Source organism: Gopherus evgoodei, chromosome 5, assembly GCF_007399415.2.
Source record: "Gopherus evgoodei ecotype Sinaloan lineage chromosome 5, rGopEvg1_v1.p, whole genome shotgun sequence".
NCBI classification, from domain to species: domain Eukaryota; kingdom Metazoa; phylum Chordata; order Testudines; family Testudinidae; genus Gopherus; species Gopherus evgoodei.
In genome coordinates, this window is record NC_044326.1 from 61,935,206 (window position 1) to 61,951,813 (window position 16,608).

The following is a 16,608-nucleotide window of genomic DNA, read 5'->3' on the forward strand; positions in this document are numbered from 1 at the left end:
TTATCGCCTGCAGTTTTCCTCACCCCCGCCCTCCCACCCTCCTTCCCCGTCCCTCTTCAGGGACCCCTCTCATGAGCAATTCCTCCGTCAGGAAGTGCACACGCTCCTGGCCAAAGGAGCCATAGAGGTGGTTCCAGAGAACGAGAAGGGCAAGGGGGTTTACTCCCGCTATTTCCTGATCCCCAAATCCAAGGGCGGTCTCAGGCCCATCCTCGACCTGCGGGAACTCAACAAATACATCGTGAAGTTGAAGTTCCGCATGGTGTCCCTTGGAACTATCATCCCGTCCCTGGATCCCGGAGACTGGTACGCCGCCCTCGATATGCACGACGCCTATTTTCACATTGCTATCACCCCCCATCACAGGCGTTTCCTCCGCTTTGTGGCCGACCGCCAGCACTATCAATTTTCAGTCCTCCCATTTGGCCTCTCTGCGGCCCCACGGGTATTTACAAAATGTATGGCAGTAGTCGTCGCTCACCTCAGACAATGCCATATCCACGTCTTCCCCTACCTGGACGACTGGCTGATCCAGGGTACGTCGGAGCAACAGGTCAGAGATCACGTCACCAGGATCAGCACCCTCTTTGCTGCTTTGGGCCTCATAATCAATGCCGACAAGTCTACTCTACTCCCCACGCAGCGGATAGAGTTTATCGGAGCTGTGCTAGACTCTACCCTCGCCAGAGCCTTGTTACCCCTGCCCAGGTTCCGGTCATTGTCAGACATTATCCTCCGGTTGCGAGCGGCCCTGCTGACCTCAATCCAAACGTGTCTGGCCCTATTAGGCCACATGGCGGCCTGCACGTTTGTAACAGCCCACGCCCGTCTCCGCATGAGACCTCTTCAAACATGGCTGATTACTCAATATCGACCGACCAGACGGTCATTGGATACAGTCGTCACCGTCCCTCAGGCAGTGCTGGACTCTCTACACTGGTGGCTGGACCGATCCGTAGTATGTGCGGGGCTCCCGTTCCATCCGCCCCAGCCTTCCGCATCGCTAACCATGGACGCTTCCGACCTGGGCTGGGGAGCTCACTGCGGCACTCAGAGAACTCAGGGCTTGTGGACCCCGCAATAGATCAACCTCCACATCAGCGTACGGGAGTTGAGAGCAGTCCGCTTTGCTTGTCAAGCATTTATCCATCTCCTCCACGGTCGTTGTGTTGCGGTATTCACCAACAACACGACGACCATGTTCTACATCAACAAGCAGGGCGGCACCAGGTCCTCTCCCCTCTGTCTGGAGGCGATACGTCTCTGGGAGTTCTGCATAGCCCATTCTATTCACCTGTCCGCCTCCTACCTTCCCGGAGTGCGGAATACCCTCGCGGATCGGCTGAGCAGATCCTTCCTCTCACACGAGTGGTCCCTCCGTCCGGACGTCGCCCTCTCGCTCTTCCAGAGGTGGGGTCGTTCCCGGATAGACCTCTTCGCATCCCGGGTGAACAGGAAGTGTCGAACATTCTGCTCCTTCCAGGGTCGGGAGCCCGGGTCTCTCGCGGATGCATTCCTGATCCCTTGGACAACACACCTCCATTATGCTTTCCCGCCCATTCCCTCTGATTCACAGAGTTCTAATCAAGGTGCACAGGGACAAAGCCCAATTGATTCTCATTGCTCCGGCATGGGCCAGACAGCACTGGTACCCCGTGTTGTTGGACCTCTTAGTGACCAACCCTGTTACCCTACCTCTTCATCGGGATCTCATCACGCAGGACCACGGCAGGCTCCGTCACCCGGACCTTCCGTCGCTCCACCTCACAGCGTGGCTCCTCCATGGTTGACTGACTCTGAGTTGCGGTGCTCCACCCCGGTCCGCGAGGTTCTCTTGGGCAGCAGAAAGCCTTCCACCAGAGCGACTTATACAGCCAAGTGGAAGCGCTTCTCCTGCTGGTGTGCAGAGAAAGCTCTTCGTCCTATGGAGGTTCCCGTCACCACTCTCCTGGACTACGTCTGGTCCCTTAAGACCCAGGGGCTGTCATTGTCGTCCCTACGCGTTCACCTCGCTGCCATCTCCACTTTTCATCCTGGCGTGGACGGCTGTTCTGTTTTCTCTCACCCCATGGTGGCGAGATTCCTGAAGGGGCTGGAGAGGCTCTATCCCCAAATTCGCCCTCCGGCCCCCTCATGGGACCTCAGCCTGGTCCTGTCCCGGCTCATGGCCCCTCCTTTCGAGCCATTAGCTACCTGCTCCCTGCTTTACCTCTCATGGAAAACCGCCTTCCTTGTGGCCATTACCTCAGCTAGAAGGGTGTCAGAGCTGAGGGCCCTCACGGTGGACCCACCGTATACGGTCTTCCACAAGGATAAGGTACAGCTGAGGCCGCACCCTGCTTTCCTTCCTATGGTGGTCTCAGCTTTCCATGTCAACCAAGAGATTTTCCTCCCAGTTTTCTTCCCTAAGCCCCATTCGTCCCGCAGGGAGCAGCAGCTTCACTCGCTAGATGTCCGACGGGCGCTAGCCTTTTACATGGACAGGACAAAACCCTTCCGCAGGTCCCCTCAGTTATTCGTGGCAGTAGCAGACCGGGTCAAGGGGCTGCCGATCTCCTCTCAGAGGTTATCGTCATGGGTAACGTCCTGCATCAGGACCTGCTATGACTTGGCCCAACTTCCGTCGGGCCGTGTAACTGCTCACTCTACCAGAGCACAGGCATCCTCGCTGGCCTTCCTCGCCCGAGTGCCCATTCAAGAAATCTGTAGGGCAGCGACCTGGTCATCTGTTCATACATTTGCTTCTCATTATGCCCTGGTCCAGCAGTCCAGAGATGCTGCTGCTTTTGGATCTGCAGTGCTCCAGACCGCGACCTCTCACTCCGACCCCACCGCCTAGGTAAGGCTTGGGAATCACCTACCTGGAATGGATATGAGCAATCACTCGAAGAAGAAAAGACGGTTACTCACCTTTGTAACTGTTGTTCTTCGAGATGTGTTGCTCATATCCATTCCACACCCGCCCTCCTTCCCCACTGTCGGAGTAGCCGGCAAGAAGGAACTGAGGAGCGGGCGGGCCGGCAGGGGTATATATCTGGTGCCATACTGGCGCCACTCTAGGGGGCGACCTGCCGGCCCATTGGAGTTGCTAGGGTAAAAAGTTTCCGGCAGATGTGCACGCGCCGCGTGCACACCTACCTGGAATGGATATGAGCAACACATCTCGAAGAACAACAGTTACAAAGGTGAGTAACCGTCTTTTTATGGTAATATACAAATTATTTGCTTGTGGTTCAGTTATTTCATTACATTATTAGTATATTTGAAATTACTTTGCATAAAAATCACATATGAAGCTGTGCAAAAATTGACAGCTGTGAGGACTGGCCCCACAGTCAGAATTGAAAGCTAAAATAACAGAAACCTATTAGATCATTTTCTTGTGATACTTTGGCTACTTGGTTCCACTTAGCCTAAATGACTTTAATGGGAGTTGAAGTGCTCAGTTCTTTGCAGGATTGGGCAATATGGCCATGGGCCAGCAAAGCAGTGAAGCAGATGCTGAACTTTAAGCACCTAAGTAGGCCCATGGGCCTACTTCAGCATGTGCTTAAAATAAATGCTTTACTTCATTGGGGCCTAATACAGGCCCTCTCACTGTCCCATTGTTGCAGTGTAACTACACTGTACGTTAACTACATCCAAATGAAGAAACAAAACCTCTTTGTACCTTTTCTTATCACTTATTCATATTTTTGTCATTTTCAGTATTTTTTGTTAACTTATACACATGCGTAAACAAAATCCATAGATAAGTTTTTTTCTTGCCTTGGTTTGGATGACAATGGTATGCTTGTGAGCTCACTATTAAATGCATTTTCATATAAGCCATAGCTTTGTGCACTCTATTTTCTGAGGACTGCGGCAGGGCAGGGATTTCTTGTCTTCACAGCTTCATATGTGAGTTGCCACTGACATGGTCTTATCATTTGCAATTTGTCATGCTACTTTCTGTGCCACCTGTTGCTGCAGTCTCATCTCCCCCATCCCTCTGCCATTGGCTATGGGTCTGAAACAAATCTTCTGAGGATTATGGAAAAACCTAAAAGAAGAAAATAAAATTAACAGGCATCACCCTTTCCCATGACTTTTTTGACTCTGCAAGTTCTGGGTACCAGCAAAACCTGAAATGGAAGCACCAATTGGCACTACTTATACGTTCTGATGCTATTGCTAGTGTTAAGTCCATCACTGCTATACAGTCCAGCAAAATAACTGGTTTTAGTGCACTGCAGCTGCCTGATTAAAAACATTATTGTATGCTGTGGTGTTATAACTATGTTGGTCCCAGGATAATTAGAGAGACAAGGTGGGTGAGGTAATACCTTTTATTGGACCAATTTCTATTGGAGAGAAAGACAAGCTTTTGATCTACAGAGAGCTCTTCTTCAGGTAATTTCCCAGACCTGAAGAGGTGCTCTGTGTAAGCTTGGAAGTTTGTCTCTCTCACCAACAAAAGTTGGTCCAATAAAAAATGTTACCTTATTTATCTTGTGTCTCTGATTAAAAAAAAAAGTGATTTTTAGAAAGTGCTTACATTTCCCACTTTTTCTTTCTCCTCCATTAAATATATAAAGTGGCAAACCATAATACAACTATTGAAGAGAAAAGGCCAGGAGAATTACCTGACTCTTTAATCCCCACTAAAACAATTGCCTCCTCATTTGCAAAAAGGGTTCTGAGCACCTGGTAGTGACTGAAGTATGTTGAGAGAAATTGCAGTAGAACAGCTTCCACAGTGTTTGAACTGATTTTGACTACCCCATTCCTAGGGTATAAATTCAGTGATTAATTTGCTCTCTACCCCTAGGTTTGGAGATACTTTATCCACCAGGCTACAGTCCTTGGTAGGAGCTCAAGCGGTGAATCTGTCAGACAAGATTAATGCAGATCTGACTCCCCCTTCCTCTCACAAATCTGGAAAGCCCCTTCCCTCGCCACCCACCCCTCAAACATCTGGATGTTGCTGATGACCTAACAAAAACAAAATAAATCACTTGCTTGCCAGATCACATACATGTATGTACACTGCTGCTTAGCCATCTGCAACCAGTAGTAAGTGGCCGTTGCTTCATTTACTGAAGATGGTTTTGGTGGAATCGGGGGAGGTAAAGAATCCATTATAGTGATGATGGCTGTAAAGGGGGTGCATTCCGGAATTCACTTGATGAAAATAAATTGTCTGCCATAAAATCACATTTTCTGCTTGCTAATTTTTGTACTTGTGGGAGAAGGGTAGGGGATAAATCAGAGAGATGTATTTGAACTCATGAAAAAAGCATCAGACCCTTACATTTCTGGATGGCATCCATCCATCTTGTGGAAATAGTGCTGAATGCTTATGAGAAAGTATTTGATTCGGTCAGTTATGTTCACACAATTCACTTGGGGTTCTTAAAACCAAGAACACATTTTTACAGGTAACTGATCCATCAAATGATACGCTAATGGGGAACAGGGTTTTTGTTTGTTGTATATAGTAGTTGTGAATATTGTCTGATCTGCCTTTTTCATCCCAAAAGAAAAAAAAGTGTGTTAGTGATAAATGACCATTACTAGGGCTGTTGATTAACTGGTGATTAACTCAAATTCATTGTGGTTTAAAAAGTTAATTGTAATGAATCGTAGTTTTAATCGCACTGTTAAACAATAGACTACCGATTGAAATGTATTAAATATTTGTGGATGTTTTTCTAAATTTTCAAATGTATTAATTTCAATTACAATACAGAATACAAAGTATTCAATGCTCACTTTATATTATTATTTTTTATTACAAATATTTTCCCTGGGAAAATGATAATAAAAGAAACAGTATTTTGCAGTTCACCTCATACAAGTACTGTAGTGCAATCTCTTTATCGTGAAGATGCAACTTACAAATGTAGATTTTTTTTGTTACATAACTGCACTCAAAAACAAACCAGTGTAAAACTTTAGAGCCTACAAGTCTACTCAGTCCTAATTCTTGTTCAATCAATTGCTCAGACAAACAGGTTTCTTTACATTTGCAGGAGATAATGCTGCCTGCTTTTTGTTTACAATGTGATTGAAAGTGAGAACAGGTGTTCGCATGGCACTGTGGTAGCCAGCATTTCAGATTCTTAAACCTTGGGTTGACTGCTGTAGCTATTTTTAGAAATCTCACATTGGTACCTTCTTTGCGTTTTGTCATATCCAGGGCTGGCTCCAGGGTTTTTGCCCCCCCAAGCGGCAGGGAAGTGTGTATAAAAAAAAAAAAAAAAAAAAGCCACAATTATGATCGGCAGCACTTCGGTGGCAGCTCCACCATGCCGCTTTCTTCTTCAGCAGCAGGTCTTTCCCTCCGAGACGGACGTGCCGCCGCTTCCCCTTGGCCGCCCCAAGCACCTGCTTGCTGTGCTGGTACCTGGAGGCGGCCCTGGTCAGATCTGCAGTGAAAGTGTTCTTAAAAATGAACAACATGTGCTGGGTCATCATCTGACAATGCTATAACATGAAATATATGGCAGAATGCAGGTAAAACAGAGCAGGAGACATATAATTCTCCCCCAAGGAGCTTGGTCACAAATTTAATTAACAGATTTATTTTTTTTTAATGAGTGTCATCAGTATAGAAGCATGACCTCTGGAAAGACAGCTGAAGCATGAAGAGGCATACGAATGTTTAGCACATTTGGCAAATAAATACTTTGCCATGTTGGCTACAGAACTGGAATTGGAAACGTTTCAGAAAAGAACAACAAAAATTATTAGGGATATGGAACGGGTTCCGTATGAGGAATGATTAATAAGACTGGGACTTTTCAGCTTGGAAAAGAGATGATTAATGGAGGATATGATTGAATGTGGAGAAAGTAAATAAGAAAGTGTTATTTACTCCTTCTCATAACACAAGCACTAGGGGTCACCAAATGAAATTAATAGGCAACGGATTTAAACAAAAGAAAGTATTTCTTCACACAACGCACAGTCAACCTGTGGAACTCTTTGCCAGACCATGTTGTGAAGGCCAAGACTATAACAGGGTTCAAAAAATAGATAAATTCATGGAGGACAGGTCCATCAGTGGCTATTAGCCAGGATGGGCAAGGATAGTGTCCCTAGTCTCTGTTTGCCAGAAGCTGGGAATGAGCAACAGGGAATGGATCATTTGATGATTACCTGTTCTATTCATTCCTTCTGGCATTGGCTACTGTTGAAAGACAGGATACTGGACTAGATCGAGCTTTGGTCTGACCCAGTATGTCCCTTCTTACAGTCTTAAAAGTGCCGTGTGAATGCCTGTTCTCACTTTCAGGTGCCTGTGTAGCATCCTGAATGAACCAGATAGAAGAGAGACTCTAGCCCCTGAACCGTTAAATAACATTACAGTTGTGACACAAACTGTCTGTACTGGAGAAATTCAGTTCAAGTTTGTCCTTATCTCAGATCAGTGTGATAAACACAGGCACCGCATCAGGAGTTAAGGGCAACATGCTGGATTTAATTTAGGATGTCCTTTCTTCTCTTTGGTTGTTATTTCCTTGTTTAATATTATTTGTTTGCTTGTTTGTATTTGTTGATATTTGTTCTCTTGGTTGTTTGTTTTTAAATGTCATAAAGAGTAAGAATACACAAGCCCAAGACAATCAAACTGTTCTTGCTTCCTGGATTAATGTATTTATAATTTGTTTCTGTGCATATTATTTCTGCACAGCCGGGTGCATTTGGAAACCTTCCCGTGTTAGGGCCTGATCTTGCATCTATTAAAGTAAATGGGAATTTTACCATTGATTTCTTGAGAGCAGGAACAGGTCCTAAGTCGGAAGTTAGTACTGCAGCAACCAGTGGTGAAAATCACAATGTCAGTAAAAATATCCATATTAAATTATGAATAAAGCTACACTTCTAGCACATTAATACTGGGGAGAAAGAGTTAATAACTTTGGCTGTTTAAAAAAAGTGTACATAGTCTCTCTCTCTCTCTCTCTCTATATATATAATATAATCTCCATCTGTCTATGGAAAAGCATCAAATAAAACCTGTAAACAGCTTTTTTATTTTATACATTTCTTTAAGTGAGCTGCTTTTTAGTTGATAATCTGGAGACCAAAAATCAATTGCAAATATCATTCCGATGCAAATGTTTACAGCTGAGATACTAAAGCTTTGAAAATAGGGTAGGATATAATGGAAGTGTTGACTCAATTTTAACTTTAGAGGCAAGCACAAGTGATGCCAATTTAATTAAAGCCTGTGTTTAAAATAGGGCTAGCCTTGATATGACATTGATTCACCAGTGTCTCCCTCTTCCCCCACCCTCCAAAAATACTGATGACATTTTGTACCACATACCATTGCATTGTGACAAATTAATAGATCATTTTGTTTTCTGCAGGAAAACTGAGGACTTTTATAACAAAACCTCCAGTGGCAAAATGAATACAGGTATGCTGTTTCTGTGAGATTTTTCTTTACTTGTAGATCATTTATTTAATAAGCAAACTAGGGCCCAACTTATTAAATGTTCATGCACAAATTACACTAAGTTGATATTGAAATTAAACTAAACAGGTTGTTGTTTTAATAGTATGTTTGTATATGTATATTTATATGTACCGCATATAAAATATACATATATGTTTGTGTGTATATAGGAAATATGCATGTTTGTATATGTTATATATGTGTGTGTGTGTTTATGTATATTTTATGTGTGTGTTATATATATAAAATTGTACTATGCATATATACATTCTGCAGCACAACAGCATACATAATAGTCAAGGGAAAATAGCATCTTTTTATCTCTGGAAAACAGTACTATAATGCTTGCTTTTCTGTAAATATCCTATTATCATGGTATATTATTAGGTGGGTTTGAATATAAAAAGAGATTGCTTTTTAATAAATTAATGGCTATGTGTATCACAAATTGAATATGAATCAACAACGTGATGCAGTTTTAAAACTGGCTGGGGTATATTAACAGGAGACGTGTAAAACATAGGAAGTCATTGTTCTGCTCTACTTGGCATTGGTGAGGCTTCAGTTGAAGTTGTGTGTCCAGTTTTTGGGCACCACACTTTTAGACAGATGTGGACATATTGGAGAGAATCCAGAGGAGAGCAACAAAAATTATAAAAGTTTTAAATAATATGGTCTGTGAGGAAAGGTTAAAAAACTAGTCATGTTTAATCTCGAGAGAACAGGCCTGGTAACAGTCTTCAGATATGTTAAGGGCTGTTATAAAGATGGCAGTGATCAATTATTCTCCATGTCCCCTGAAGGCAGGACAATAAGTAATCGAATTAATCTTCAGCAAGGGAGATCTAAGTTAGTTTTGAGGAAAAACTGTCTAGAAGGATAAATAAGTACTGGAAAAGGTAACCAAGGGATGTTGTAAAATCTCTCTCATTGGAGGAATAGATTAAAGAAACACATGTTGGGGACTGTCTAGCCCAGTGGTGGGCAACCTGCGGCCTGCGGGCTGCATGCAGCCTGTCAGGGTAATGCACTGGTGGGCCACGAGACAGTTTTTTTTACATTGACCGTCCACAGGCACAGCCTCCCACAGCTCCCAGAAGCCGCAGTTTGCCGTTCCTGGGAAGTGGCCGCCAGCACATCCCTGCAGCCCGTGCCACTTCCTGCAGCTCCAACTGGCTGTGAACAGCAAACCGTGGCCACTGGGAGCTCTGGGCAGCTGTGCCTGCAGACAGTCAATGTAAACAAACTGTCTCATGGCCCACCAGTGGATTACCCTGAAAGGCCGCAGGTTCCCCACTACTAGTCTAGCCTCAGCACAGGGGGATGGACAGTAGATGATCTCTCAAGGTCCTTTCCAATCCTATAAGTCTATGATTCCATATACATTTACATTATTTTTCAGGCTGCTACGGCAGAAATGTAAAATCTGGGCTTAACTAAAACACAAAATGTAGAATGTTTGTTTTATGGTCTATTACAAAGTACAAAGAAAAATTATAGCTTGATCCTACACTATTGAAGTCAATGGGAATTATGCCACTGTCTTTAAATAGGGGCTGGATTGACCTGTACAGTAGATAAGTGAAATCCTGGCCCCATTGAAGTCAATGGCAAAATTTAGAGTTACTTCAACGGGGCCATGATTTCACCAAATGTGTATATAAATAGCTAATACCACACCATCAGTTTTACTCTTTGCTATGATACTAGAGATAGTGGATTCTCTGAACACAGTACTAAGCATCGTGAGCAAATCAGCTCAAGTAACTTTTTCTTCATCTGAAGCTTGTATTGTTTTATATTCAGTAACTGGTGGGTCACACAAGAGTTTAATAAGGAAGACACTGTTTATTGTAAGAATATTCAGAATTTTTCTCTGCCCAGTTTTATACTTGCTTTCTTTTGAGAGCTGAAGTTACAGTAGAAATTTATAATCATATATTTATATATTTTTTGAAATTAAGGTAATTATGAATCACTCCTTAGCTGATGGAATTATGGTGAGAGGTAACTCAACCAATCATCATCACACATATGACTACAATTCGATTGCATATTGCAGTCTCATGGGTTCAAATCTAGTAAATATTATTTTGTGGATCTCTCTCCCTATAAAAATGTCACATTTCATTGCTCTAATATCACAGATGTGACTTACAGCCTCCTCATGACATCATAGCTATGACATATGGGTTAATTGTTCTAATTTCCAGTGAGACTTTTGCCACAAGTTTCAATGTAGTTGGACTTTAATCCTAATGCCTCCAGAGCACACTTTGATAACCATCTACTGAAACCTCCCAGGATTGCCTAAATAAACATATCGTCATTAACTTAGCTGAACTTAAACCTATTGCACGTTTACAAATCCAGGAGCACATCACTTACTTGTGAACATCTATAGCAATTGTCCACAATTACCAGTTCCGCTAAAAGAAGAAATCACCCAATATGACAAGGCAGCTGCCCCTTACTGGCTGGCAAAGGATTAATAGCAGCCCTTAGAGTGGCTGCGCAGAACCCAGCCAACCAGAGGAAGGCTTAGAAGCAGCCAATCAGGCCAGGATGGGTCGTTTAAGGAGGACTGCAGGGCAGAGAGGAGCTGAGGGAGAAGGACTGGCTGCCTGTAGAGAGAAGTACCTGGGACAGAGCAATGCTGAGCAGGGTCAGGGGAGCAAGCAGAGCTCCCGCCTGGCTGGCTCCCAGACTGAGACCTTGATACAGGGGCCGAGTAGGTGTTGGGGCTACAGGGAAGTGGCTCAGGGATAGCAGGTAATGGCAGAGAGGGGAAGATGAGGCAGTGAGTGGCTGCTAGCTATAGGGTTCCTGAGTGATGGCCCAGAATAGTGGGTGGGCCTGGGCCCCCCCCCTTTGCCCCACTGGCTGTTGAGGGAAGTGGCTAGCCAAAGGACTGCAGTTTGCACCTGAGCGAAGGGGTGGACTAGAGGCTGCAGTTCACCACTGCGGTGAGAGGCCAGGCAAAGGACTGCTGGTTCCCCCGGAAATGGGGAGACAACGGAGTTGGGGCATGGCCGGAGGACCGTGCCTTGAAGAGGACGCTGTGGTCAGGAAGTGATGCAAGTCCCCACAGACAGCAGAGAGGGTGGAGAAGCAGTGATGGAGAGTGAGACACCACAAGAGGCAAGCATCCTGCTGATGGACTTAGCTAATTCCCAGAGCAACCAGCAGGAGGCGCCATGGTGCTGAGCACAACCCATTATACCCAAATAAAGTAATAGTTCACATTTAATTCTATTGATGTAGTCTGCAACCCCATGACAAAAACAAGCTAGATTAAGCATAAGTATTGAGAGTTATTCCTGGCATAGCCCCAGGAGTAGGATACTGAGACATCACTTCCACTAAGCATGAGAGCGGTTGAGATAAGCGATACTCAACATGGTGTACTTGGTTACATAGAGCTTCCCAACCCTCCTACACATGTCACCCTGGGTGCTGTTAAACCAAAATAATAGTGCAGCGACCATCTTGAACCTGTGGATTTACTAATGCTTCATAGCAGGAGTCTGTGCATGTACACAGCTGTAGGTATTAGGTACTACAGAGCTGTCACTGGTGTCTAGTAAAAACTGGGTCATTCCACAAACTACTGGTCTACTTGAAGGATAAATAGGTCCCCTGTAGCTCTGGTGAATCCTGTAAAGTCATTAGACTGGGGCAAATTAAGCTTAAAAAAAAGAAAAAGTAGGCCTGTTTCTTAGAGTAGACTCTTTCATGACAGGATACCTAGGGTATGTCTACACTGCGGGATTATTCCGATTTTACATAAACCAGTTTTGTAAAACAGATTGTATAAAGTCGAGTGCACGCGGCCACACTAAGCACACACGGTAGTGTGCGTCCATGGTTAGAGGCTAGCATCGATTTCTGGAGTGTTGCATTGTGGGTAGCTATCCCATAGTTCCCGCAGTCTCCCCCGCCCATTGGAATTCTGGGTTGAGACCCCAATGCATGATGGTGCAAAAACAGTGTCGCAGGTGATTCTGGGTAAATGTCGTCACTCATTGCTTCCTCCGTGAAAACAGCGACAGACAATCATTTCGCGCCCTTTTTCCCTGAATTGCTCTGGCAGATGCCATAGCACGGCAACCATGGAGCCCATTCAGCTTTTTTTTACTGTCACCGTATGTCTACTGGATGTTGCTAACAGACGCGGTACTGCAGCTCTACACAGCGGCATTCATTTGCCTTTGCAACATAGCAGAGACGGTTATCAGTTGTTCTGTACCGTCTGCCATGCCATTGTAAATTGGCGATGAGATGACGGTTATCAGTCGTTCTGTACCGTCTGCTGCTGTCATGGGTGCCCCTGGCTGAGGTTGGCCGGGGATGCAAAGACAAAAATGGGAATGACTCCTCGAGTCAATCCCTCCTTTATGGTATCTAAAAATAGTCAGTCCTGCCTAGAATATGGTGCAAGTGTATTAGAGAACCAGTGTACTAGAGAACCAGAGAGCACAGCCTCTCCATGTCAGATCCCGCAGAAATGATGAGCTACATGCCATTTTAGGGGGTGCCCCTGCAACAACCCCACCCGTTGCTTCCCTGCTCCCCCAACCCTCCTGGGCTACCATTGCAGTGTCCCCCCATTTGTGTGATGAAGTAATAAAGAATGCAGGAATAAGAAACACTGATTTGTTAGTGAGATAAAATGAGGGGGAGGCCGCCTCCAGCTGCTATGATAGTCCAGGCAGGACATTAAACGGTGTGGGGGAGAGGAGCCCAGCCTCCCGCTGCTATGATAGTCCAGGCAGTACAGAATCTTTTCTTTACACTAGAAAGGGAGGGGGCTGATGGAGCTCAGCCTCCAGTTGCTATGATGAAGATGGTTACCAGCTGTTCTGTACCATCTACCGGGAATGACCAGGAGTCATTCCTATTTCTACCCAGGCATCCCCGGCCGACCTCACCTGAGGCCAGCCAGGAGTACTCATGGGCTGATGATGACGACAGATAGCAGTCCTATTGTACCGTCTGCCACTGGGGAGGGGAGGGGAAAGGATACTGCTGTTCACTGCCGCAGCATCGCATCTACCAGCAGCATGCAGTAGACATAGGGTGACTTTGAAAAAAGTCAAAAAATGATTTTTTCCCTTTTCTTTCATGGGTGGAGAGGAGGGCAAATTAACGAGCTATACCCTGAACCACCCCGGGCAATGTGTTTGACCGTACAGGCATTGGGAGCTCAGCCAAGAATGCAAATACTTTTCGGAGACTGCTGGGGACTGTGGGATAGCTGGAGTCCTGAGTACCCCCTCCCTCCCTCCATGAGCGTCCATTTGATTCTTTGGCTTTCCGTTATGCTTATCACGCAGCACTGTGCTGTGGACTCTGTATCATAGCCTGGAGATTTTTTTCAAATGCTTTGTCATTTCGTCTTCTGTAACGGAGCTCTGATAGAACAGATTTGTCTCCCCATTCAGTGGTCAGATCCAGTATCTCCCGTACGGTCCATGCTGGAGCTCTTTTTGGATTTGGGACTGCATCGCCACCCGTGCTGATCAGAGCTCCATGCTGAGCAAACAGGAAATGAAATTCAAAAGTTCGCAGGGCTTTTCCTATCTGCCTGGCCACTGCATCCGAGTTCAGATTGCTGTCCAGAGCGGTCAGAATGGTGCACTGTGGGATACTGCCCGGAGGCCAATACCGTCGATTTGTGGCCACACTAACCCTAATCCGATATGGTAATACCAATTTCAGCACTACTCCTCTCGTCAGGGATGAGTGCAGAAACCGGTTTAAAGAGCCCTTTATATCGATATAAAGGGCCTCGTTGTATGGACGGGTGCAGCGTTAAATCGGTTTAACGCTGCTAAAATCGGTTTAAACGCGTAGTGTAGACCAGGCCATAGACTATGAGAAACTGTGTGAGTATTTTCTCTCTTAACATTCTGTGAAGACTGGAACAAAATAGCTGCCTGAGAGAGATCCTGGATACGTTGCCTCAGAACAATGTTTTCTTATGACAGCGTTCTCTTCTGATTGTGACAAATCTGTGTAAAGCTGAGAACATCTCCATGTTCCCCAGGGTAGCTTGCTCATCAACTGTGTGCTTTCTTAAACTCTCTCACACTAAACAAGAGTGATCAGAAGAATATTAATGATAACTTAAAATGTATGAAGTGCTTTTCATCTAAAGATCTCTAAGCGCTTTGAAAATGTGGATAAGCGTCATTATCCTTATATGAGAGAGACAAGGTGGGTAAGGTAGTATCTTTTATTGGACCAGCTTCTGTTGGTGAGAGAGACAAGTTTTAGAGCCACACAGAGCTCATCCTCGGGTCTAGAAAAAGAACTGCCAATGTCACAGCAAAATGGAAGACGAAGCAGATTGTTTAGCATACGTAGTGAGCAAATATTTTAAGGGGCCATTCAAAGGAGAATGGCCCATTAACACCTCTCCAGTCATAGGACAAAAAAGAGGGGGATAGTGGGTCACAGACTGTTGTAATAAATCATAAATCCAGTGTCTCTGTTCAGTCCATGACTTTTGGTGTCTAGCAGAGTAATGAATTTAAGCTTCCAGGCTTATCTTTTGAAAGTGTTGTGAAGGTTTCCTTTGAGGATGAGGACAGAGAAGTCAGATAGAGTAATCACTTTGTGACAAGTGTTCTCCCACAGGTAATAGAGTATTTTGGTCTTTTATCATTTTCTATATGAGTTCATTCAAGAATGTAGTGATTGTCTGGTTTCACCCACATAGTTGTTATTGGGGCATGTAGTGCACTGGATGAGGTACACCACGTTGTGATGGGTATGTGTAGGACTCATGGATGTTGAAAGCAGTATGCAAATGTTGATATTGTCTTTTGGCACAGGTGGATAATGAATGGTCTAAGTTAATTTGCAAAAACAAATCCTTGGTGTCCACCCATAAATATTTTAGTCAGGAGTTTTACAGGGATAATATGCTTGGTAAATGCATCTAATTTTAAAATGATTGAACAAGTCAGCTGCTAGCAAATGAAGCACATAAAAAGCAGCCAGGGAAAGAGAGTACGCAATTCTGGAAGGCTGCAAAACATAGATGCATTAACTTTATTAAGGTAAGTCATCACATGATGTACCTCCTAGCAATTTATCCAATTTGTCTGGGAGACAAGAACAGAAATACTTGGTCCCTGTAGAGTCTCTGACTCGGCCATAAAGTCACTTTTGGTTAAATTAAGGAAATTATATTATCTTGATCCTCCAAGTCAGCCCTCTTCTATAGAACTTAATATAATTATGATTTGTATTTTGGTGGGACCTAGGGACCAACTGAAAACAGGGCCCCATTTCACTGGGCACTGTACAAAGTAATAGTGTCTACCCTAAAAAGCTCAAGATCGAAATAGACAAGACAAACCAAGGGGAGGGGAAAGGGATGGGTTTTTTTTTCTTTTTAATTCTTTAGGTGGAGGATTAGCAAGGGAAGATTAGCTAAACAGAAAAGCAAAAGAAAAGAGGAGGGAGGCTTAGGAAGGGGAGAAGAGGGAGCGAAGGAAGGAAGGAGGGGAGCACTCAGGGCAGGTAGAGTTAGACTGAGATGATGAAGAGACTGTGGGTGGAGGGCTGGAACAAACAGTCAATGTCTAGAGCAAAAACTGGCGAAAACAGTCGAATAACATCATCAATATCCAACAGTTCCTTCTACAGAACCTGCTGCCATTGCTTTTGTGTCTGCTCCCATAGCCATTGTTTCTTTGACCCTTGGTGTCTGGCTTCTGCCTAGAATTTCTTTCTTCCCACAGCCCATATGACTCAGGAAAGGGGGATGCAATGTGGATCCTAGTGCTTCCAGAGGAAAATGAGGGCCATCCTTGCACAGAGCTAGACAAGGGAGCAGAGGGGTGCCGCCAGCTATCTTTCACTCTCCTTTCTCCCATCCCCGAAGTTGTAATACCTATTAAAGCTGATTGTTTGTCTGCTTCTCTTTCAATGGGAGTGGCATGCGCAGATGGTTTGCAAGAGCCTATGATAGCATCTCATCAAAATGGGATAGGATCTCATCCTGATCAGAGCTGAGCATGCTATTCAATGAACAGGTTATCCAGTTATGAATTACTACTTAATGTTTATGTTATGTTAATGCCTAGAAGCCTAATCAGAATCAGGGCCCATTATGTCAGTGTTGTAGAAAATATGATTGCTACACC

The 16,608-nt window shown here is 44.6% G+C and overlaps 1 protein-coding gene across 3 annotated transcripts in view; it reads left to right on the top strand.

Moving 5' to 3' along the window:
• The window catches only part of SORBS2 (sorbin and SH3 domain containing 2), a 248,694-nt gene that overhangs the window by 103,506 nt on the left and 128,580 nt on the right, over window positions 1-16,608 (top strand). For all 3 annotated transcript variants that reach the window (XM_030563381.1, XM_030563382.1, XM_030563383.1), the window contains exon 2: window positions 8,361-8,410. In XM_030563381.1, the coding sequence (XP_030419241.1) occupies window positions 8,401-8,410 (10 nt within the window). In that variant the 5' untranslated portion in view covers window positions 8,361-8,400. The remainder of the gene's footprint in view (window positions 1-8,360; window positions 8,411-16,608) is intronic.